The sequence below is a fragment of the Silurus aristotelis genome (assembly GCF_946808225.1).
Source record: "Silurus aristotelis genome assembly, chromosome: 1".
Taxonomy (NCBI): domain Eukaryota; kingdom Metazoa; phylum Chordata; class Actinopteri; order Siluriformes; family Siluridae; genus Silurus; species Silurus aristotelis.
This window is the reverse complement of record NC_139574.1, coordinates 21,771,155-21,797,835: the sequence shown is the minus strand read 5'-3', so window position 1 is coordinate 21,797,835 and position 26,681 is coordinate 21,771,155. Positions and strand designations below refer to the sequence as shown.

Sequence of the window (26,681 nt, the reverse complement as noted above, 5' to 3'; positions counted from 1 at the left end):
GAACTCATTAGCTTATTAACCTCTATTTTATGTCAGGTGTAGTTTGGGGGACATTTCAGTTCCCTATAGCACCTTGTGTAATTAGTATCACCTGTCAAAATGTTGCCAAACATTATGACTATTGTAATATGTCCATAGACATTTAGTCGAATAGCACTGCTTCTTTTTTTTTAATGAAGCTCAGTTGAGTGGCTCGCTTTGCAGGATTTTGTTGTGAGGATAATCCGTTCTCTGGAGAGTCCATCTTCAGTCATCCGAGCCAAGGCCTTCCTGGTGCTACTGCAAGTTATCATGAATAACCGAGAGAGCCTATTGCTGTGCTGCAACTCCAGGTAAACAACATTTATGAGAATTTTGGAACCAACATATTTGGGAGGTTGTATAAATGTAAATAAAAACAGAATGCAATGATTTGCAAATCTCAAAACCCATATTTTATTCACAGTAGAATATAGAAAACATATCAAATGTTTAAACTGAGGGTATGCACTATTTTAGGGGGGGGGGGGGGGGGGGTGGAATTCTAAATTTGATGGCTGCAACACAACTTAAAAAATATTTGGGACAAGGTCGATGTTTACCACTGCATAGCATCCCCTATACATCTTGGAACAGTCTGTATACATCTGGGAACTGAGGAGACTTACTGATGTTTTGGGAGAGGAAAGTTGTCCCATTAAATCTGTACTTTTATGTGCAACAATACTCTCTTTTCTTTATTAAAAAATGTGCAATAACTTTTATTCTTTTTTTTTTTTATATATAAATATATATATATATATATATTTTTTTTTTTTTATTTCCATGTGCAATTGGAAGCTACTGTCACCAAAACAAATTCCCCGTAAGTGCAAATATACTTGGTAATAAAGCTCTTTCTGATTCTGATTCTTCTCTGATACAGGATTTTAGCTGCTCAACAGTCCTGGGTATTCTTTGTCATTTCATGATGCAGCAAATGTTTTTGGTGAAATGTCTGGACTGCATGCAGGCCAGTTACACACCTGGATTCTTCTACTATGAAGCCATGTTGTAATAGATTTAGTATATGATTTAGTATTGTCTTGCTGAAATATGCAAGGCCTTCTCTGAAAAATACATTGTCTGGATAGAAGCGTATGTTGCTCTAAATTTGTATATACCTTTAAGTGTTGATGTGCCTTTCCAGATATGCAAGCTGGACATTCCATAGGCACTATGCACCCCCATTCCTTTAGAGATGCAGGCTTTTGAACTAAGCACTTATATCAAGCCGAATGGTTCCTATTCTCTTTAGTCTGGAAGACGGCTCATTCATGGTTTACAAAAACAAGTTTAAAAATTTTATTCGTCTGACCATAGAACAGTTTTCCACTTTTTCTTATGCCATTTTAAATGATCTTTTGCTAAGAGAAGATTTCTGAATAATATTTACATATGGCTTCTTCTTTACATAGAAATTTAACCTGCATTTGTGGATGGAATGGCATCCACAAATGGCAAAAACTGTTTATAGACATTGATTCCTGGAGGTATTTCTCAGGTTTTTATTTTTACTCTTGTCCCTTGCACACAGAGATCTCCCAGAATCTATTGATGATATTATGTAAAGTCTTTGTAATTTTATGTTGAGAAATACTATTCTAAAATTGTTACACAATTTGTGGATGCAGTTTTTTTGCAGATGGTGAACCTCTGTTGATCTTTCCTTCTGCCTCTCTATTGTTTTATACCCAATTATTTTTACCAATGAACCTAATTAGTTGCAAAATGTTTCTTAACCTGTTTCTATTAAGTATTTTTTTCATATTTTTCTTGCCCCCATCCTGACTTTTAAAAAGTTTGTTGCAGTCTTCAAAATAAATTTGACCGTATTCTTTCCTTAAAGTAGTAAATTGCCTTAGTTTAAACATTTGATTTGTTTTCTATGTTCGCTTCTAAAGAAAATATTGGTTTATGAGATTTGAGAACATTCTGTTTTTATTTGCAAGTAAAACAGCATCCCAAAGTTTTTGGAATTGAGCTTGTTCTATATTGTATAATAGTAATTTTTTAAACATTATACCTCAAGTTCACAACTTTCACTGTTTAGTAAACCTTTTTCTATTAGAAAAATCTGTGAAAACTTTTACAGATGGATTTTCATACATGATCACATCAATTTGTTTCATGACTGTATTTAAGGTTTGGCATCATGTGCATTACATCATTACTGACAAAATTAGCATGTTTGCAGATGAAGATATTAATATACTATAATATAAAATATAGTTATTTATCTAGATTAAATATCATAAAGCAAATATCAGATGTCTAGACCCTTTTAATCTTATATATGATTGATAATCTCATAAGAAGTACACTTATAGTATCTCACAAAAGTGAGTACACTGCTCACATTTTAGTATCTTGTAAAGGGACAATACTATAGTAATAAAATTTGAATATATTTTAGAGTAGTCAGTGTGCTGCTTGTATAGCAGTACAGATTTACTGTCCTCTAAAAATAACTCAACAAAAGTGAGTACACCCTAAGTTATAAAAACTGTACGTGCAAAGCCACATGTCCTATTTCTCATGTTTCTGTTTGCTTGACAGGACTATACAAATTTGTGTATCTTGTATTAGAGCAGTTAAAATCTGGTGCTTTAAGTACAATTCTCTCATACTGACTACTGGATGTTTCACATGTCACCTCATGGTAAAGACTCTCTGGTTTTTCTCAATTTTAACTCTCTTTGAGAGTTAAAATTGTTGCTCTTTACAAAGAGGTCTAGGTTATAAGAAAATCTGTAACATTCCGAAACTGAGTTACAGTACAGTGGTCATACAGAGGTTTTCCAAGATGTTTTCCACTCATAAACCAACCGCACAAGGGTCACATAGAAAAGTTGAGTCCTAGTTCCACAAAAAAAGTTGGCCTCAAAAATAGATGCATGAGTGCTGCCAAAGTTGCTTTAGAGGTTGCAGAAGTGGAAGGTCCACTTGTAAGTGCTTGTAGCATACGCCTCACACTGCAACAAAGTCAGTTTGCATGGCTGTCATCCTAGAAGGAAGCCTCTTCAGAAGCTGACTCACAAGAAAGCACTCAAACAGTTTGCAGAAAACATCTTTTCCAAGAGCATGAATTACTGGAACCATTTCCTGTGGTCTGATGAGACTAAGATAAACTTGTTTGGCTCAGATGGTATCCAGCATGTGTGGTGACACCCTGGTGAGGATTAACAAGAAAATTGTGTCTTGCCTACAGTCAAGCATGGTGGTGGTAGCATCATGATCTGGGCTGCATTAGTGTTCCTGGTACTGGGAAGCTGCGGTTCGGGAAACATGGATTCCGACAAGTACTGTGACATTTTGAAGCAGAACATGATGCCTCCTCTTCAGAAACTGGGGCGAACTGAAGTTTTCCAACATAAAAAAGACCACAAACACACCACCGAGATGACAACTGACTTGCTGAATGGAAGCTAAAGCTAAAGGTGTTGGAGTGGCCAAGTATTTCTCCAGACCTGAACCCTATTTAACACCTGTGGTCATGTTCAAGCCGAAGATGGAAAGGCGCCATGTGTCCAACAGCCAGCAGCTCTGTGATGTCATTATGGAGGAGTGCAAGAAGATCCATGAATTCCATGCCCAGGAGGATTAAGGCAGTGCTGGATAACAGTGGTCTTCACACAAAATATTGACACTTTGGACACGGTTTTGACATGTTCACTTAGGGTGTACTCACTTTTTGTTGCCAGCTATTTAGACAATAATGGCTGTATGTTGAGGAATAGTAAATCTATAGTGCTATACAAGCAGCATATTGACTACTATAAATATATCCAAGTTTCATTTCTATAGTATTGTCCTTTGAGAAGATACTAAAATGGTTGCTGAAATGTGTGGGGGTGGACTCGCTTTCGTAAGATACTGTATATGGACTATATATATATAAACTATATGTGAATTTTCCTCCCAGTTGAAGTCATTTATCTCTCTACCAATATGGGTAAAAGTTTGTGGACACCTGACAATAATATTCATATGTGCTGTTTGACACCCAATTCCACAGGCAGTAGTAAAGTCAGGTATTAATCCCATTATTCAAGTCAAATTATCCCAAATTTGAGGTCAGTGCTCTTTAGCAATCCACTCAAACGCTTTCACTCAACCCTTGTATACCATATCTTCATCTAGCTTGCTTTGTGCACATGGGTGTTGCCATTCTGAAACAGGTTTTGAGTCTCCCAGTTCAGGTAAATGTCACCCAAATGCATTGTTTTTAATATGAATGTCTCTCTTTATATATATATATATATATATATATATATATATATATATATATATATATATATATATATATATATTGCTGTATTCCTATCTTTTTCTAAATGCTGAATTCTGGGCTTTCTCAGGTTTTTTGTTATCAGACATGAATTTCCGTTTTAGAAATTGCTATAAGTATTTTATTAAAGGGATATTGTAGTCTCTTAAAAAAATAATCCCACTTGTCCAATCACTGACTATTTTTTTTTGTCCTTTTTTGTAACCTGTAGATAAAAGTGCTCATTAGAACAAGAGTATACCAGATTTGAAAAGAGCAGAACCCAAATACACAAATTAGTATCTATTCAGAAATGATTGGAGGATGATGATAAATAGACCTGTCAGGCTTATTCTGCTATTAGGCTTTCAAGAGATTGCATCTTGCTTGTTGAAATATTTGTATCCCAGAAACAAAACAAACTTGTTTCTTGTTTTTAGTAATCACTACCTGATGAGAATAGATGATAGGCTAACCTCTTCTATACACTAGGGGGATGAATGAGGTTTCAGGTGGCTGTAATCTCAAATAGATGAGTTTCCTTATTTCCCATTTCCTATGTCAACTTGATTTTAAATTAGTTTGCCATGTTTTCTGTTTAATCATGAATTGCTTCTTCTTTTTTTTTTTTTTTTTTACTTTTTTGTTCATTTTGTCTTTGGTGCTATCACTCTAATTATTTGTTATAACATCCAGCATGAAATTGGTCTGTTTTCTAAATGACATGGCTGAACCTGTGATTAGATTTTAGCTTACCTTCCCTTAAGCACTTTTTCATTCCTCTCGTACTAAAAAAGATCTGTCTGTTTCAATGTGATAAACATATACAGAGTCTCTCTACTATCTCTACATATACAGAGTCTCTCTCTCTACTCTATCTAATTTGCACAAATGTTTATTTGAATACAGATATGAAATGTTGCTTACTACCTTATATGGCCTCACTATTACCTAATAAACACAGAAACTCATACCTGTTAATATCCATCACTGAACTCATGCATTAATATATTAATCATTTATAACCATTAGTATGTACAAGAGGGAAAAAAAGACGAATGAGTAGATTGTTTTCATTTAGAAATCTCAGTGATTTATTCTTAATTTGCTTATAAATTACTCATATATTTATAAGTAAGCTAATTGTTTATTGTGACATTAAATATTATGTGATGTCAACAAGACAAGTTTGTATAAAAGCTAAAAAGTCATTCCCTCATTAACCTCTCTTTTCGGCCTTTCCCAAAGTTAATAAGAAAAATCCTCTTGTCGTGTAGACTGCCCCGTGCTGTAAGCATAAAAAGTTGTACTCCTAAAATAAACCAAATAAACCTCCTCTATCAGAAATCAAATCAATGATTATATAAAATAATGTTTTCTATTTATTAGTTTATGTATTGATATAGAATCATGTTTTAACATAATCATGCACTTTGAATTACAGCTGACATGATTATCAGAGCCGACGTTCTAGAAAATTAATCCACACTCCCTGACCAATCAGTTTTAAGGACTCAGCAGCTACATTGTCTTCACAGATCTGGTTTGTCTTCCTGTTCTTTTACTCTCCTTCCCCCACTTTTCCAATCATCCCCTTTCTTCTGTCTCTGTCTGGTGCAGTGGGTGAGAGCTGACCCTGTTCTCAATCTCCCACAGTGAGCGCAGCTTCCTCCCCACTTTCATAAACACTTCCCTAATTAGCTCGGCAGTGTTGGCTACACTTTCTGCAGACGTGTCAGTCTGGATGCATTCTGCCCAACATCTCCCTGCTCTGAGACAGATGAGTGTATTTAGAGCCAACTGAAACTCGTCTAATTTCCGGGCGATCTGTAAAAATGGAAGTGGTGCTGCCTGTACTAGGCTTATAGAAAGTTTAAGAGCTTGAATAGTTTTTTGTGTCTCATCTCTCACTGCATGTGGTGGCCAAGGCAAAGTAGGCCAAGTGCAGCAGAAGCTCCAGATTTTAAATGAAAGAAATTCTTAACGTTGTTGATTTGGCCTTGGTTAGAGAAAGCCATTCTGTTTGGTTTTTGTACCTAATCAGCCAAATGCCTGTGGGAAGAGATTTTTTTTTTTTGCGCCATGTAAACACTAAGCGTCAGCCAGGCATTTCCATATATCTTAGTCATTAATGCCCGAGAATTCCTTTAGGATTCCAATTACATCTCCATGCCTGTTGAGCAGCCTGCATATCGCCGTGGAAGTAATTTACTGTGCAGGTCCCAGTTCTTTCTGCTCATTTATATTTTTTTTTTTGTCAGGTGACGTAGTTTCCTCCAGGCTGTGGCTGACTAATAAAGACCTGCTTGATCCTGACGTGTTACTATAATATCCATGAATTTTCATGTTCTCACTTTCTGCTTTCCATTTGATACTGAAACAGACACATGATAGCCTGCAATGTGCAACAAAAATGCCTATTAGGACGGAGGGAATATTACCAAGGGCTAATTTAGTGCGCTCGTGGCATAAATAACATGTTCCTTTCAGCCATTTGTCTACATAAAGGATAACGGTATTGTTCACTGACAGGGTATGCAACAATAATACTGCAATTGATTGTCTCATGCTTAATAATATATTCAAGTGATGGTAGTTTTATTAACTTTTTGGTTAGTTGCGTTCTCCTAGTAAGCTAAAATAGATTATGACTCTAGGTCCTACTTATATAATGCAATCTTTTTTATTTTTACTGGAAAATTGTAGGATCATTTTTAGAAATCGGAATGCAACCGTTATCAATTATCAATTGAATCACAGTTTTTACCTGAAGTGAAAGTAGAGCATTGATTTAGAAGGGTTTTATTTGGACAGTAGGAAAGCAGTGCTGTGAGCTTTGCAAGTGGATTGAACATTGACAAATTAGTTGTTCGAGTCACACATTGAAACAAATTAATTTCCAAGTAGTAATTACTTGGATGTCTCCCAAATGTCCGGTTTATTTTGCCATGTTATACTTTGTCATGATACTTTTCTATTTCTGACATTGCTTTTTTATTCTCTGTTCTTCTAGCATCTCATATCAAATCTGCTATTATTTACAGTGTCTTCACTGTCAGCTTAGTTTATTTTTGCCTGGCTCATCTTGCTTCTCAGACCGTTCCTCTATTCCAATTCAACCTAATTTATTAGTATGTGCTCTTCTTTATGGTGTTCAAGCAACTCTGTGCAATTTTCAATGATTGCATTTTCATCTGTGTCTAATTTGAAAGATGCATTTGGATACTGTGTGTGTGTGTGTGTGTGTGTGTGTGTGTGTGTGTGTGTGTGTGTGTGTGTGTGTGTGTGTGTGTGTGTGTGTGTGAGAGAGAGAGAGAGAGAGAGAGAGAGAGAGAGAGAGAGAGAGAGAGAGAGAGAGAGAGAATAGCAAGGGAGAGAGAAAATGTGAATCCTATCACTGTGTCTTGTCTTGCTGAGAAAAGTTGAGGTACTTATTGAGTTGAAATGTGCTATACTGGAGGGAAACAAGCTAATTAACAGCTCCTCTTAATAAGTGTGAGCCTCTAAGCTGCTGCAGACTGTCAGCTCCGGAGCTGTGATTCTCTCATAGGTTTTATTCTCCACATTCTCACACCCTTCTTACACTCTCACTTTCCTAAAGTGATAGTTGCAAAGCAGTCATCAATAGTCTAGATTTTTTTTATTTTATAAACTCAAAACTCTGATGTCTCTGTATCACTGTAATAATTTTACCTACAAGAACGATGTTAGAATGATGCCACCGAATTAATACTTATGTTTGATGACAAGCAGATTTAAACTGGTTGCTTTAAAAAAAAAAATAAAATAAAATAAAATAAAAATGTAAGCTCTGTATTATGTATTTGAAGTAGTAAATTGCCACATATGAACTGTAAAAGCAACAAGATTAGTTAATGTAATGGTCCACGTCGGTTGTTTAGGCGAGTTTGTGCTATCGGCTATAAATTAAGAATTGAGCCTGTTGACCAGCAAACAAAAACAACCAGTATTCCTGTGTCTACATTCATGGATCTCACCTGCTAGGGTGGCTATTGAGGCTAAAGGCAGCAAGTGTGAAGGACTTCCTGTACTGTATAATTTCTCTAGGGTACATTAGCCAGTATTTATTTTTTCATAGCGAGCTGCTATTAAATATTGCATAATTAGTGTGTGCAATTTAAGGTTCATTTGATCCTGATATAGATATGCCTCTTTTTACAAAAAAGAAGGAAGAACCTACATAATGAAATAGCATCATGCAGATCAAAGAGCAAAAATACCTCCTATAACAGCTTGGAACATCCAAGTAAGCACCATTAAATCTTTTATTAAAAATAAAGCTCAATCACAATTCACAAAGCTAGGCTTTATAGAAAAGCAAAGTGAAGAGGAGAAAAATATTTGTGAGTTTGCCAAAAAAGCATGTTTGAGGCTCAGGAGTGGGGTGGTGGGGGGCAGTGGGGATTCTCTGGTCTAATGAGACCAAAATTGAACAATTTGGCATAAAGCCCTGTGTTTGGCTGAAACCCAACACTATTGCTATTGTGAAGTGGTGGTAGCATGGTTACTGTAGCATTATATTGTGCCGTCGTATTTATCAGTAGGGCTTGGGAAATCGGTAGGGGTTTAGGGTAAGCTGGATGGAGCCAAATACGGGACAGTTCTACAAGAAAACATCTGGGAGAGGGTTGAAACTGGAGCCAGCATTATAGTGCAGTGGTTCAAAAACAAGAAACTGGAAGTGTTCGAATGGTCCAGTCAAAGTGCAGGCTTTAATCAGTTTGAGGATTTGTGGAATTGAAAATTGGCAACAAAAAATCAGATGATAGGGAGTGGATATTAATGTAGCCAACAAGTGTTTGTGTTTTTATTTATCATTTTGAATCTGTTTTTGGTAAGTTGGCTTTATTATCATTAAATACTTACTTGTTTCACTCGTTTGCATTGATTCTCTTTTGTTTCTCAATATTTTAATACTTTGGGGAAAGACCACTTTGGTCAATAATATAGATGAACATTAAAAGTCAATGTTCATCTATATCAATACAGTAAAAAATGATCAATACAGTAAAAAGAACAGAGCTTTTGACTTTCTTTTGTCCTTTCTGCCTGCAAACTAAATGTAAACTTTTTTTTAAAACTGGAAATCTTAACTGTTCAGGGACACATTTAAATTGTGTATCTAGTTGTGTTACATCTAGAGATTTTATTTTTCATATTACGCAGTGTGCCCTTTTTATTTTCTATCAAGCTTTTCTGAGTCACCGCCATCATTTCAATCCTTTTCTCTCTCAGGGCATAAAGTGTAATTGATGAAAAGCGTCGTCTGTGTTTTGCTAGTATCATTCCATGGATGTGTTTCTCTGAATAATAATGTTTTTCTGACCACTCTCTTTTAGGTTAGTGATGTACATTGAGAGAGACACCCGAAAGGCCACACCAGGGAAGGAGCAACAAAGTGGCAATGAATACCTGTCAAAATGCCTGGCCATATTCATCCGTCACACTGTGCGAGAGCTGCCAGCTATCCTGGGTAAATCAATCACATTACACCCAAAAAGAAAGAGCGCCATGAAGAGGAATGTAGGAAGAGTGGTGATGAGATTGGGGGAGGCGGTGGGGCAGGAAAGCTAGGATACGCAGAGAGTGGGTGGTGGTGAAAATCACGATGTGAGAAAAAGAGTGATTGAATGAGAACGAGTCAAGGGTAGATGAGGTTAGAAGAGAATGAGCATCAATTACTTCAGAGTCTAATTTGATCCGTCTCTCTGTTTAATTACCTTTCTGATTGTATTTGGGAACACAGGGCCAAGTATCGATCTGTTCTTGCAGTTTCATTTGTAAATCAGTGCTGTTACTTCACGATATCTGGTTCAAACTGGTTTTTTGTTGGAACCAGTGGACTGTCAGACAGGTGACAACAACAGGGATCTTAAAGAGGAGAGTCATTTATTTAGATCTTCTGCTGCTTCGTAATAACACAAATGATGATGTAACTCTCTTTATCTTGGTTTTCTGTAGATGACATACTGACAGCATTGGGGAGCATAGTGGGAAGGAAACACCCCTCCACTGCCCAGACTCGACAGCTCAAACAGAGCCTTCCCATGACTGCTGTTGTGCTGAACCTGCTTTCCTCACAGGTGTGTGTGTGTGTGTGTGTGTGTGTGTTGCGATGGGGATAGGAATGTGTGGCCTGTGCATCAACATTAATTTTCTGTTTGCCCTCAACATTGCTTCATTGCATACATCCAATGTGTTGTAACACATTAAATATGATTAGTCAGGCGTTTGTGCTAGTTCTAATGTAACTTCATTTGTATTTAGTAATAACTTGTTCACAGGGGCGTCTGTGGCAAACACATTATATCATTTGAACCTATATATTACTGTGATTTTATTTAACAATGAATTTGCTCTGAAAGAAGCCATTACATCAGAAGACATTTATTAAATGTTTTAGCGATTTCAGGTAAAGATTTTCCTTTTTGTCAGGGGGAAACAAATCTTCAGTATAGAAGAGTTTACATTTAGCTGTTTTTCTTTTTTGCAACAAGCTTGATTTCATCATATTAACTTTAAATTCGTAAAAGAGAAAGGTGCTTATTGAAACAAAACGGATCATGGGAACTTGAAAACATTGCATACAACTCACAACAGAATGCAAATGAATATAGAAAAGTATGTCGTTCTATAATAAATCTAAATAAAATGTGTTATAAGAAAAATAAACACCATGATATGCTGTTTTCCTCACAGGTCAAACTAATCTAACTAATCAATATCAGGGTGGTAAGGGGTAAATACACCACCCAGCCAGTGATTTAATTTCTTATAACAGTGTGTGTGGTGTTGTGCATAAAATACAGCTAATTTGTATTGCTCTATTCCTGCAGCTAAACTCAGACACACACACTCATATTCTGATTTAATTAACTCTGCAAAATTGGATTTATTGCTGACACACTCCGCCATGCCGAAATTAACATGAAGGAATTTTTCTTGCTCTGTAAGATACGTCACTAAGAGAGTCGATGAGTCGATTAAAATATGATTCTCTATTTCCTCGGGATTTGCCACGGAGACTGGACCTCAATAAACAGAGGCAAATTGAGTGGTTTCGTTTTGGGGTTAATAGCTTGTCGCTCTGATGCAATTAGCTTATTTCAGCAGGTTACAGTGTGACCTCTATAAAAAGGGAGCTACAGCTGTCAGTAATGAAAAGGTTTCTGTAAATCTGCCTGCTTTGGGAGGAAGGTGGGAGGGTATGTACTTGTCTGTGTACTGGTGTATAATTATTTATGTGTTTACACAAGTGTCTTGATCGATTTAAATGAAATAATTTGTTAGTGGTGTTCTTTGGCTCATGGGCATTGCTGGCCTCTTCATCCCTAAAGCACTGAGGTATGCATTTGCTTTAAAATGGTGCTATGGGTTTTAGAATATGTGCAGGTATTTGTGAGGTGGATAAGTTTGGGGAAGGGAGTTGATGTTGCTACATTTCCTAAAAAGACAAAGAAAGAAAGAAAGAAAGAAAGAAAGAAAGAAAGAAAGAAAGAAAGAAAGTAATAATAATTTGCTGGTGCATGCTCTATAACATGTAAGAGGAAATGGATAACCAGTACAGTATGTCATAAATTAATAAATGAAAAAGTGTCATAATTTGGCAAATGTATATGTTTGCTCAGCAGCACAACAAGCTGTGTTTATTATTATTATTATTATTATTTCAAATAATAGAAAAATGTTTAATAATTGATAAGAATGACTGACTGTTTATAGCTATTTATATAAGTGATAAGAGGAACAATGTATCACATTTATTAGCATGCAACTACAGGGTACAAAGCATGTCATTCATTTATAAATGTAACATTTTATTTGTTAGCATGCTTTCATGGTGCAACAGGATCAAGAAATGGGTGATGCCCCTATTCGATTTTAGTCCCTACTTAGTTGTATAATACATGCTAATGGTGTAATAACAAATTGAAGTAGAATGAAAAGCACATTTTTGCTCTACACTAAAGTCATTTATGTTTGAGATAAAAAGATGAATGACAGTCAATCTAAATTTCATTTTTTTGCTGATATTTACATCTATTTTTTTCAAACAATGCCGGATTTTCAAGTGATCAAATTTATTGGAACATGTGACTGACTTGTGTACCCTGTTAGACGAATTAATTAATTAATTAATTAATTAATTAATTAAACACTCTGAATGTTTATTATTGGTTTGAGGCTTGGGTTTTGCATGTATAGACTGTCATTATAAAGGATCAACTAACTTGAAGTCCTAAAAATTGTCTAATAAAAAAAATTAAATAAATATGCCACTTTGAAGTTGAAAAAAAAGAGGGAAAATCCAAGACATTGCATAACCATTGGGCCTAACCAATACAACCATTTGGAATGCCTTGAAAAAAAGCACTAGTGCATTAACTTCCAGACATCAGACAGATTGACCAAGCAAAACAATTGCAGTTGATGACAGGAACATTGCTCGAGAGATGTGAAAAAAAATTTCTAACACAAAAGTCAGTGGCATCACGAACATCCATCACAACACGGGTGAAGGTAATTCAATCCACCATTTATTGAAGACTTCTAGAGCGGAAATATAGAGGCTATACCATAAGATAAAAACCTTTCATAAGCAGTAAGTTCAGATTGACAGAGTAACAGTGATGAGCCACAAAAAGATGGAAACCAAAGTTAACTTTTACCAAGGTGAAGGTAAGGCCAAAGTGTGGAGAAGGAAAGTTCATGATCCAAAAACATATGAGCTCAGGTTAAATACAGTGAAGGTCTTATGGCTTAGGCAGGCAAGGCTTGCTTTTGGAATAAGCTCACTAATTCCTATTGATTATACAACTTATGGTAGAAGAAATTTCCCCACTGTGGGACGAATAAAGGTTTATCTTATCTTAAGTTGGTTAGCTCATGATTAGAAGTGTACCAGAAACAAAATATTGTGCAAACCGGAACGGAGACATTCCTGTATTTATTTGACTCATAATAAGCATTTGCTAAACTGCACAGAATATAACGCTTAAAAGTGAATTATCATGTTCACGTCCATCATGGAAAACACAGGTTATTAATTCTTATATTATGAGTAAACGTTTTATACACTACATGACTGTTTCAGTTTACTTCACCTGATTTGAGATTCAAAATGTTTCTCTTGCCAGGGTATTTTTCTTGTTTCTGTGAATAGATTGATGATGAGAATGAGTATTTGTGTTAATAGAAGTGTGTGCGAGTGTGTGCCTACACATACATTCATGTCAGGCACCTAGAGTCCAATCTCATCTGTCTCTCATCATCTCTGTGGGCTGTTGCAAAGCTGACAGCAAAAACACAAAGCATTCATCAGTCACTTCAGGTCATTCTGCAGGTCAGTTGCACTGTGACTAGCATACTGCAAAGCTTCAATCTCTTACTGACAGCAGCTTGACTCCTTCCTCCCCTCAACAGCCATGACCTTTCTACCTCCATCATCATCTCAATACTGCAAGTACCCGCCTGAGTTCCCTCAGCCTTGCGTCTCAGAAGTTGTGAGAAAGTGTTGACTGTTACATGACAGCACCATGAGGCATTATTAAGACCGGTCTTGATTTGTATGACTGTTGAACTGGTTTTCCATGGGGAAGCTGAGCAAATCTAGGGTCGATGCAATAAGAAAATCAGCGGCTTATATAAACATCAGATGTACTATGATTAAACGTGGAAATCAATCAGGGTAATTGATTACTTTTTGTATTGTTGCTTTGTTTTGACTTGATTTTCTATTGTAGCACTGAATCAGCTATGTTTGCTTCAGAAGAACTAAATGGCTCTGGTACAGATGTCAGTTGATGGGCACAACAGTATGAGTTTATGCTACAATTACTTGTGCTGGATGAGAACCAAGATTGTATAATAATAGAGAATCACTGAATGGGAGTTGCTATCTAATCTGTTTGATTTGATCTGGCAGATCTTTAGGCCTCAGGTGGTGAATGAGGAGTTTCTCATCAAATTTGGAGCGCTCCTGGTGAGTGAATATATTAAACAAATTTGTCGAACTATTCATTAAAGAGGTGTGATTCGCACACATTTATGTTTTCATTTTTCATCTTATTCTATTTATTTATTTATTTATTTATTTATTTTTAAGAATCACATAACATCCATAGATTCCAATGAGACCAGTTTGGGAAGTTCTGTGGGTAAGATTTTCCTAAAAAATACAATGAAACTGATTATAGCAATAGTTATTAAATATAATATTTTTGCTATATTGGATCATCTGTTCAGAAGAATTTTAATACATTACCAGTCAACTGACCTTTTCTTCTGTGCAGGGCCATCAGCATCTGAGGAGTTGATTCGAAACACACTGTCAGCGGTGGAGGCCATTTCCCAGCACCCTACCCTTCTAAGCCGTTACCATTGCACTGTAAGCTACACACACACACACACACACACACACACACACACACACACACACACACACACACACACACACTAAACAAACAAACAAACAAAAAAACAGACTAAAACCGAGGGCAATTGCAGCAAAGTTACATGTATTAACACTCAATTGACCAAATCAACAAAATCACTGCATTAATTACAAATATAAAGAACTTGAACTTAATAAAATATTTTGTTTTAATAAATCATTGGCTTAAAAAACTTTTTGCTTCTACACAACCCCAGTAAAATGTTGCTGTTAAATATTCTGATTGTTAACCTTGATGAAAACTTGATGAAAACTTGATGAAAATGAAAAGAATTAAGGCTAATTTGCTATTCCGGTTGGAACCACGTTAACAGCATCGTTATAATGAAATGCCAAAAATGGAATAAAGGGAATGCTCTGTATTTGCACGGAGAGATTACCCGAGCCAGGGGTTTGGCTGAAGAGTGAAGAATATGATTTTTCGTACTGTATGTGAGTCGCTAAATGAACACATTTAATGTTGGGCTACTCTGAGTCAGACTCTGACTATAGTTAAGTTTAATGTAGCTGGCGTGCCTGTAGATTTTAAACATTTTACATTATATACATGCATTTAGATAAGCAGTGTTAAAGAGTGAATAGAGGCAAAAACAATGAAATATGGTGTTTAAGTGCTGCCATGAGTCACACTGAAAAGCCTCAATTATTCATTCCAAACTGTCAGGTCAGATTTGGTGACAGATTTTTTTGGACTTTACCACATATACACCATACTTAAGAAGGTTTCTGCCTTCTCAGTGTCGGAGTCAGTTAATTTGCTATTTAGTTGGAACTGTGTAGTGAACTTCATAATTACAATTTATGTGTATAGTGCTTTTAACAATGGACATAGTCACAAAGCAACTTTAGAGAAATAATAATATTCATTAATTGTTGCAACATTTCATAAACATGAACAAAAATAACAGCTGAAGTACCGTAATTTCCGGACTATTAAGCGCACCCAAATATAAGCCGCACCCACTGAATTTGACAAAGATTTTTATTTTAAACATAAATAAGCCGCACCTGTCTATAAGCCGCAGGTGTCTACACTGAAACTAATGAACTTTACACAGGCTTTAACGAAAGACTGTCTGTTACACGGTGTAACGGGTGAAATATGTTGTGGCTCCTTTAAGAGCAGAGCGGCATTTTGGGAATAGCCTGCCGCCGCGTTTTTTCCGGTATTACTGCGTGTGTGAAAGAAAGAGGAATATGTCCTTATTATTTTCTGATGCTCATTTCTAAGTTTCTTTGACTAACCCGTAACGCTGTTGCCAAGAAAAATAAATCAATTGAGAACATTTGGCACATTATGAAATGAAAAATATGACAAAAAAGACACAGAACTGTTGAGCAGGTAGAATCCTGTACAAGGCACAAATGCCCGAAAAAAAACACCAGCCTTCTCAGTTCCCAGACATATACGGACTGTTATTAAAGAAAAAGGGTAAAACAGTGGTAAACATGGCCCTGCCCCAATGAAATGTTTTCTGGCTATCAAATTCTAAAATTTACCTGAATTCAGAATGTTTTTCACACATTGGTGTGCGTTTACTCTGGGTTCTCTGGCTTCCTCCCACTATTCAGCAAATCATGCAGGTTTGTGAATTAGGCTAAATGGTCCATAGGTGTGAAAATGTATGCATGATGCCCTGTGATTCCTTGTGATGGACTGACGTCCCTTCTGGGGTGAATTCTCTTTTTGCTGAAATGGGCTGCAACCCTAAATTTTATAACAGTTTATTACAAAAAAAATTATGAGATTTTGAAATGCAAAGTTTCAAGCACATTGAGATGATGTTTAGTTCTATTGATTATTTAAACAAAAGATGAACGTCAAATATAAGAAGTCTTAGCTGAAGCGAATATTCCCTCTAAACTGATTGCCTCCCACTCCCACCACAACCAATATCAGGAAAATCCAATCCGTATTTTTTGCCCCAAGCTTTAATGAAAGAATAGAAAGATGCATGTACTTTTCTTACTTTTTGCACATTTTATGTTAGTTCTTTCGAGCTGTTATGAAACACCCAGTAAATCATAGTCTGGAGAGCTGTAACAACAAGCATGCTCACTGTACTGTACTCTATTGTCCTATCCTATGGGAGTAGGGCTGGGGATTTATTTATTTTGTTCTTTATTGTTCCAGTATAGATTTAAGCACACTGTAGGATTTTATGTACCGGGCACGGTCTTCACAGCTGTGGCAGCTCATAGTGAGTCCCAGCTTTCCCACTGGCCATAGCTACTGTTCTTACTAAGTGCAAGCAACAGAAAATCACTCTCAACTCTGCAATGGTCAGCAGTGTGGGTGTTTTTTTTTTTTTTTGTATCTTTCTGAGGCTTTTTTAATGACTGGCGATGTTCTTTTGGTAGGAGCTACACATTAGGAAGCTTTGAGAGGAAGCAGTCTTTTGATACCCTATAATAGGAGAAGGCACCTTAATTACAGAACGCCAGAAGTCATTAAACCCCATTCCTCACTGTCAGTGCTCGCTCTCACTGATTGTGCACACACACACACACACACACACACACACACACACACACAGAGCAAAGACAAGGAACACACTAAGTATAATGATTATGTGCAAAAGTTTGCTATAAATCTTAATTCTGTGTAAAACTACAATATATAAAATCTGCTACTGTAGATGAATTATGAACTATTCGTTTTAGAATCCTGTGACACAGAACACTTTCCTTCGACCATTTTTCCAATGTATTTCTATGTCATTGGTTTTTCAAAATGGAATCCTTTGTATGAAAAATGCCCATAGCTATCCACATTAAGCTACCTGTATGCAACCTTTGTTTCTATTCGAGTTGGTAATGATCATAAACCCAATTGTAAATTTTTCAAAAATAGCTGGCATAAGGCATTTCATTGTAATGGACTATACATGATCAAAGGGGCATGAGCTGACATCACATTTCCATGCAAATTGCAGCTCCCCTGAGTTATTTCACTTTTTGCCTCCTAGCTGTTTTTTCGCCAGAATTATTTTGTGTGACTGTGAATATGAATTGTTTAACTAGCTAGGTGAGTTTCTCTTGGTTTGGGAATAATGTGTTGCTTTTTCTCTGTCCAAGGTTGTGGATTCTATCTTACCGCCGTTGGCGTCTTTGGCATTTAGTAAGAATGGTAAGTTGCACTGCCGCTAGCTCAGTAGACAGGCTGAAGGGTAACTCATAACACATGCAGGCTTGATTCTGCAGTTCTCTACTCATCCTGAGCCAAAATTGAATTGTCTGGGATCATTTGCCTAAGATAAGCTAAGATTAGTCAAGAGTTTTATGCTTCGCTGATGTAAATGCTTCAAACTTTCAGTTTTAAGGCACTGGGAGATTCCTTTGCTGTTGTGCCAGTATACAGGCAAATGTACATCTCTCTTGTGTGTGTGTGTGTGTGTGTTTCAGTGGAGTGGCGCATTGTGAGTTTACGGGTGCTGTCAGATATCACTCTGCTGTTGCTGAGCCAGGAGGTGATGGAGGAAGAGGAAAGAAAAAAGGAATCATGGGCTCTAGAGGGCAAATCCTCAAACACACGCCTGTTAACTCTCATTACTGAGGCCCTGCTACCACAGTGAGACCTTCTCCTCAATCTTTTTTTTTCCTCAACAATAACATTATTGTCATTTTTAAATTACTTGTAGGAAATCTGTTATTTATACAGTAAATTACACTGAGTTGGATGGTGTTGCATTCTTTAGGTATGAGTCTTTGCTTCTGGAGCCAGACCCAATACCTGTCTATGCCCTCAAACTGCTTGGTTCCCTGACTGAGCACAGCAAGCCTATTAACAGGTATGTTTGTTCTGTGGATTTCTAGCACACACTTTCTTCAACACTGGAATTGATAGAGCCATTATAAAACTTTTACACTTACTGCAGGTATTGTGTTTGGGGAAGTAAGAAATTGACCATTATTGCATGTTGCAACATCTAAAAGTTTTATTTCTATCATATGATCATCAAACCTAATTATTTTCCTGTAATAGCATGTTTTTCCACTTTAAACAACATCATTTAGTCGATAATTAAATTAATTTAATGAACAACATGTAAACATGAACACATCTTTTTAACCCTATATAGTAGTATTTAATTGTGGAAACTGTGTGAAATAAAATTGATTCCTGGTCTTACATATAAACAGTCTCACAAGCACAATGGAAAATCACAACTTGGTCATGAGACCAAGGAATATGTAAGCGTCCTCATCATCCTTTGTTATAAGGACATTCCCATGGAGGAAAATGTCACCATAACACTGTGTTGCTCTCTTAAGTTATAAGACCTGTTTTTAATTTGTGTTGTTACCCTGCAATTTTTGCAAAGCATCCACCATACAAATCAATGCATTATATAGAATTATACAAATTACAATGTATGAGAAGAAGTGCATTAATATAAGCCTGTGATCTGAATTAGCTGGCAACAAAAGTGAGTACACCTTAAGTGATAACAGCTGTACGTTGTTTAACCATGCAAAGCCACATGTCCTATTCATCATGTTGATTTTTGGACATGAGGTTTTGCATGATAACAACGTACAGCTGTTATCGCTTAGGGTGTACTCACTTTTCGTTCCCAGCGATTTTGACAATAATGGCTGTATGTTGAGTTATTTTCAGAGGACAGTAAATTTGTGCTGCTGTACAAGCTGCACACTGACTTCTCTAAAATATATCCAAGTTTATTTTTTTATTGTATTGTCCCTTTCAAATTTTTACAAAAATGGGTGCTGAAATTTGGGTGTACTCACTTTTGTGAGATTCTGTATATGTTAGGGCTGCCGATTGTTTAAAATAATCAAGGGCAATTAATCGCATAATTGTCATGAGTTAACTGGTGATTATTTGCAACTTAATCACACATTTTTAGCTGTTCTAAATGTACCTTAAATTTGTTACATAACTTTTCGAGTTTTTAATACTCTAATTAGCATGGTCATGGACAAATCTTCTTCTTTCGGCTTCTCCAATTAGGGGTCGCCACAGCAGATCATCCGTCACCATATTGCTGTGTTCTCTACATCTGCCGCTTTCAAATCAACTACCTGCATGACTTCCCTCACCACATCGATAAACCACCTCCTTGGCCTTCCTTTTTTACTCCTTCCTGGTGGTTTCATTCTCAGCATTCTCCTACCGATATACCCCATGTCCCTCCTCTGCGCATGTCCAAACCATCTCAATTGGGCCTCTCTTACTTTGTCCTCAAAACGTCCTACATGCGCTGTCCCTCTAATAAACTCGTTTCTAATCTTGTCCATCCTCGTCACTCCCAACGAAAACCTCAACATCTTCAGCTCTGCAACCTCCAGCTCCCCCTTCTGTCTTTTACTCAATGCCACTGTCTCTAAACCATACAACATCGCAGGTCTCACCACAGTCCTGTAAACTTTCCCTTTCATTCTTGCAGATACTCTTCTATCACAAATCACTCCTGTCACTCTTCTCCACCCACTCCACCCTGCCTGCACTTTTTTCTTTACTTCCCTAACACACTCTCCATTACTGTGCACTGTTGACCCCAGGTACCTGAACTCCTCCACCTTCTCCACCTCTTCTCCATGCAACCGCACCACTCCACTGCCCTCCCTTTTATTCACACACATGTACTCTGTCTTTCTCCTACTGACTTTCATTCCCCTTCTCTCCAGCGCATACCTCCACTTCTCCAGGCTCTTCTCAACCTGCTTCCTACTCTCACTACAAATCACAATATCATCTACAAATATCATAGTCCACGGAGACTACTGTCTGACCTCCTCAGTCAACCTGTCTATCACCACTGCAAACAGGAAAGGGCTAAGTGCTGATCCTTGATGCAGTCCAACCTCCACCTTAAACCAGTCTGTTGTTCCAACTGCACACTTCTGCTGTCACACCAGGACACGGCAAATGGTACTTTTGTTTTGTTTCCGCACGGACGGTTTAAATTGCCGGAATGTGTGCATCATAGCGGATTTTGGTGCTTGATTTCATACTTGGTGCATCAGTAAAACAAATGTTTATTGTTACATTTATTGATACATAATATATAACTATTGAGTTTTATATATATGTATATGTATGTATGTATGTATGTATGTATGTATGTATATATATATATATATATATATATATATATATATATATATATATATATATATATATATATATGTATGTATGTATATGTGTGTATATATATATATATGTATATATATATATATATATATATATATGTGTATATATATATATATATATATATATACACACACACACACACACACACACACACACACACATGTGCACTAGAAGCTTGTTTAAACAGTGATGTTAAAAAGACTACTGGTCTCCAAGGAGCTCATGGTTAGCTGTAGCTTAGCAATTGAGTTTATAATTTACTGCATACATGCCATGTGATTTGGGGCACAGCCTTGGATTTCTCGCAATGTGTATTGACTTGGCACTTGTTTAGTTGAAATGATGCAGCATCTTTCATGTTTTAAAAAAAAGCTGGGGTTTTTTTTTTGGTTGTGTTTCATATATATATATATATATATATATATATATATATATATATATATATATATATATATATATATATATATATATAATAAATAAAAGCAACCTAAAATAAATCAAGTTATTAAATTAATGTTAGTTAATCGAGCCAACATGCAACTACTAATAGGTGTTGCTTATTTTCACAAGTATTTTGGTAAGCATTAGCTATCTAATATTTGCTTAGTTATACAGTAGCATAAGTCAAAATAAAACCTTGTTTGATGGTTATTATTTTCTCAAAAGAGCAATTTACTTCTAATTGTTAGCTGTTTGTATGAAGACAGGTATTTGTACAGCTGCACAATTACAGGTCAGACTTATTTGTCTGGAGTGAGAATTATTGCAGGTGCGTTGCCTTCATTAGTCTTTACTAGTAACTACTAGGCAGACTTACTATTTGTTGTGCTGTTAAATCAGGGCTTGGCAACAGCTAAGAAACAAAAACACCTAAGAAGGTGGCACATGAGTCAGCTAGCATGTTTCATGTACATAATAAAAATGCAAATTGCCTTGCTGATTTTGTTTTTTATTTTTGAGTTTTCCGTTGATTTTAAGGCAATTGAACGGTTATGCAATACAAGATGCTTTATTTCATTTCAAATTTGGCATAAAAAAAATCTTTAAAAAGCCAGTTGCTGAAAATACAGCACATCAACACAGGAAGCAGTATTGGCCAAAAAAGTTATGATGGTCTAATAGTGATTATTAAGTGGTGCAGGGCTATTTTTTCCCGAAAGCTGAGTCACAGCTACACCAGAGACAGCAGTCATGTGGAACAGACCTAATTACTTTAGAATTTTCCTGTCGAACCTAGATGCTAATTAGCACAAGTTTGTTATCCACTGGCCACGACACGGTCACTGGTATTTGTACTACATGCTAAAAGAGGAAGTCTGACACTGTAAGAGGCGTCAAAACAGACCTAGAAACCAAACAGTGAAAGCCTTTAATTCTTATTGTATCCCACATGAATGTTACTTAACCATTTGTTAGCCAAATTATATCCAGGTAGAAATGCCATTGTAAACGGTTACTTTCCTTGTTAGGAGTTGTGCTCATACCCATCTTTATTTTGCTCACCTTTATCCTTGTGAGCTGAAACAGTGATGGATAGGCTTTGTGGGATTGTGTGAGAGTATGTTTTCCTTATCTCCTCCTTATCCCCCTGCTGTTTCTGTAATGGCTCTTCCCGACCTCTCCGCACATTGTCTTTCTTGGTGCTGATAGAGCACGTTGTGCTGCTGAACTATTCAAATTGATGTCAGCAATTGAAGAACGTTTGTCTGTCGCCACCATCCACATTACCCCAACCCCCCAACCCCCAACATCCTCCCAACCTCCTCCCAACTCTGGCATCTATGAGGAGCTATTATGCTCACAATGGTGAAATTAAATTGCGTTTGCCACTGCTTGATAAAGTCCTAAAAAAGAGAAAACCTTCACTTGATGGTTTCCTGGCAAAATGAGATTGCAAATTGGGGACATTAGCAGGTTCTGTGCATAAGCATGGTCTTTCTTTCATTATCAGTCTGGCTAGTAGTTCAAACTTTCCAATTATCAAGAACTCTCGGCTACTTTTGCCCTCATGATGGTTGTTTAGAATGTGTTTTGCTTTCATGTAAATGATTAAGAACATTTTTCTTAGTTATTTAGTGTTGCTATTTTTTATACTAGGCACACTATTGGGGATGTGTTTTTATTATTTTTGTCTTTGAACATTTGAGTGTATTGATATAATAATTTACTGCATGTCCAATTTCAATATAAAGCTATGGGTTATTCCTTCAGGCTAATGTGAGACAAGCTCTTTGCACAGTGGCATACAGATTTGTTAAGCCCGCCTGTTCGAGTCTTATTAGACGGGACAAGGTGTGTGTGTGGAACAGATTGCATCCATGGCGAGTAGGTTGTGAAGGTGTCACATGCTCAGTGTGTGTGGGACAGAGACATTGCGAGTCTGAGCTGTGTGGTGTGAGACTGAACACTTTCATTGTGTGGGTTTGGCAGTTCCACCTGCCAACCTCTGATGGCAACACAGTAGCAATTGGCTGTAGTGTGACTGAAAATGGACAGTGGGAAAAGTGAATAGAGAAAGGCAAATAATTATAGGAAGAAGCTTGGGTGGTTGGTTGGTGGAGGAAATGTGTAAATCACAAGCTTTAAGCAGAGCATTTTCTTCAACAGAGATTTTGTTTGGTTTTCTGCTACGTATGAAAGCAGTTTAGTAATTTGTGCAAAACCTCATTGCTATTATAGACTTATGCCATTACAGTGGTACCTTGACCTACGAGTTTAACTCGTTCCTTGGACTAGCTCGTATCTCAATTTGCTCGCACATCAAATCAATTTTCCCCATTATAAATACCTAAAATGGCATTAATCCGTTCCAACCCTCAAAATGCCACCCCGTTTTTATGTTTCATGTTATTAAATCTAGCAGCGGCGTTTTTGCTCGCGTAACAGAGCAAAAAATCGACCAATTGACCGCTCGTACCTTGGAAAACTCGTACATTAATGCACTCGTAGGTTAAGGTACCACTGTACATGTTCATCTATACCATGATGATGTTTAATGCATGTAAATGTAATGAATCTGACAAAATCAAAACGTTTAAAGCATAATAAGTTGTGTAATGTGAAGAGGCTCCCAATTATTTAAATTTCATGGTCTAGTTCCAGATATGGTCAAATCACGGACGGTCAACAGCACAATGGCATTATCTTAGATCTAAAACTCACAAGCTAGGTCAACAATCACAATGATTAAGAGTTCACATGAGCCATGAAGGGGCTTCAGGACACTAGGCTTGCACTGATTCATACAATACTAAGCATTTGGGTACCAGTATCAGTACCGAATCAGTACCCATCAGGTTTGACATATTTGTCCAATGTAATTCAGTGACGGCAGATTTTGTATTGGACAACAGGAACTTGTCGGGTCTAAATTTTAGCCAGTATTCTAATAACAGCATTCCATTGAAGTTCCATGGGAAGGGTGCATCACTGTCCACTAGCTAAAATAGCTTCAAACAATCTGTGTTGTCTGTTGCACACAGCTGGGCTTTTCGTTGTGTTTAAAATAAATGTATTTTTTTTTTTATGTATGTGTAGTTATACTGGTTATTTGTGTTTTAAGCTGATGCAACATGTTTGAGCTTCACAGAGTAAGAGCTGTATCTACTTCATGCACAAATGCACAGACGTAAAACAGAAAACATGATTGTGCTTAGGAATTTCAACAGCTAAAATTTTGCCAGACATTTTTTCTTTCCTTTTCTTATTTTATTTATTTATTTTAATTTTATTTTTTTTCCAGCACAAAGGATGCATAAAATTAAATACCATAAATATAGTATTTAAAGTAAATGGACAACAACAGTTTGGACATCATGCACTCCACGTGTAAGCACCATAAAAGCGTGACTGCTACAAAATGTCATAGCTGTTGTGTGCACTTACAAGAATGAAAAGAGAAATGGTAGCCATTTACCCACCAGCTTTCTGCCCCATTTTACCAATCCCATCAAAAATGTTTCGTGCAGCCATGGAGATTGTGTTCATTCTCCCATTAGATGCTAGACAGTATTTGGGCTGACATTTACCTGTGTAAATGCCAATCCGTGCACATCGGGTTTCCATGAAAATGTCGCTTTACCATGTTGCACAGCTGAAATCAGGACTGAACCAAAGCATGTTTTAATAGAGGGGTTAATGGAAATGTGGTGTGCTCAGGGTTGTAAAACCCAGCAAGGCACTAACATAAAAAAAAATACACCTAGAGACCAGTGTAAAGACAGGAGATTAAACAAGTCAAGGCATGAATATGACAACTTTCTTGTCATTTAGTGGTGTTTGAATTGTCCTGGTATAAACAAATGAATGCTTGTTGAATAAAGTCATTGTTGTAAAACCGATGCTCAGCCCTCATCATCCAGCAATGATTAAACAAAACCTCCAGCATTAAACTCGTTATATGTTTGCCACTTTGGCACTGAGTGCACAGGGATACAATGGTTACATTGGTGTCTCTGACTGCTTTTAGTAGGACAAAAGTATTTTGAATAGCTTAAACAAAATAAACAAATCAGTGCTAGAACGAGAGCTTCTTTTCTCAATCACAATTTTCTTAATGTCATATCTGCTGTTCAGAGAAGGAGTAGTGAAGCAATGTAGGGTGCTTTCAACCAAACTGAAAATAGACCAAGTTTGAACCAAATGTTCTCTGATCATCCCAGTGCCACTCACTGTGCGGTGCAGGTAATCAGTGTGCTGTGTGTACCACTGCTGCTGTAGTAGGAAGATCAATGGGCTGAATGCTGTACAGATATAGAGCCCTGTCCTATCAAACACACCCTTTCCACTTGGCCCTGCTTGCTTCTGTTGTTCAGCAAGATGGATAGACGTTCTGACTCCTGGGTTGCATACCCTGTAAAGAACTAATGGAGTGCAATCAGACTGCAGACAGGCATACAGTGCGCAATACAGAGGAAAGTCTGCCATCATGTTAGCACTTCTCTCTCTGACAGGAAGATAAAGTAGTCCCATTCATCAGCTTTGCTGTCCTGCATGTATGTGGGTGAGTAATTGTGACTGTGTCCCTTGGTGTAAGTTGGTGCCAGCAAATGATGGTGTGTTAGGGGAGAGATGGAAGAAAGATGAGTTCTTTCGTTCAAACAAAGGAGAAAGGGCAGAGAAGTGTTCTCTAATACTAATCATCACATTTATTTGTCATTGTCAGTTATGATACTAAGGTCCTGAGAGATAGGACTTGTCTGGGGATTTGTATGTAATATTTTCGTGGTGTAATTTTTTATTATTTTGATTAGCTGATATATTATTGCAGTCTATACAGATGGTATATTGATAATGTATACTGTATTCAGTTTGGTTATATTTATATATTTGATTTTATAAGTCTTGAGTCAGTTTACATTTGAATTCAGGCACGCTAACATCTAGATTTAAACAAAAAAATTAAAAGCAAGTATGGCCTAATAGCATGCTTTTAACACATTCAAATTGTGCAAACATGTCTTGATCAGACTGCGTCAGTTGAATTGCTTGAGTTGATTGTGTTTCCAGGGTTTCTGTTAGGTCTTAAATAAAGTCTAAAATGTAAAAAGTATTAAATACGCTGTTCTTGGTCTTAAACAGGTCTTACATTTCTGGTATACATGTAAGGCTACCGCGAATGTTCATCAAAATGCTCCCTTTAGCACTTTAGAATGTATTTTTTGTTTGCTTGTTTCTGTAGTGTTGTTCTTTCTTTATCTAGTCCAAATATAATTCGCTGTATTACAAGTACAGACCAACATGCAACAGCTAATCAGCCTTTTGTTATCGGTGTGAATCTCTTTTGGATTGTACCACAGATG

The 26,681-nt window shown here is 36.8% G+C and overlaps 1 protein-coding gene across 4 annotated transcripts in view; it reads left to right on the top strand.

Moving 5' to 3' along the window:
• The window catches only part of ulk4 (unc-51 like kinase 4), a 107,477-nt gene that overhangs the window by 33,532 nt on the left and 47,264 nt on the right, over positions 1-26,681 (top strand). For all 4 annotated transcript variants that reach the window (XM_083550740.1, XM_083550738.1, XM_083550739.1 and 1 more), the window contains exons 22-30: positions 205-332; positions 9,649-9,782; positions 10,271-10,392; positions 14,235-14,291; positions 14,415-14,466; positions 14,602-14,696; positions 17,841-17,892; positions 18,168-18,333; positions 18,461-18,553. In XM_083550740.1, coding sequence (XP_083406866.1) covers positions 205-332; positions 9,649-9,782; positions 10,271-10,392; positions 14,235-14,291; positions 14,415-14,466; positions 14,602-14,696; positions 17,841-17,892; positions 18,168-18,333; positions 18,461-18,553 — 899 coding nt within the window. The remainder of the gene's footprint in view (positions 1-204; positions 333-9,648; positions 9,783-10,270; positions 10,393-14,234; positions 14,292-14,414; positions 14,467-14,601; positions 14,697-17,840; positions 17,893-18,167; positions 18,334-18,460; positions 18,554-26,681) is intronic.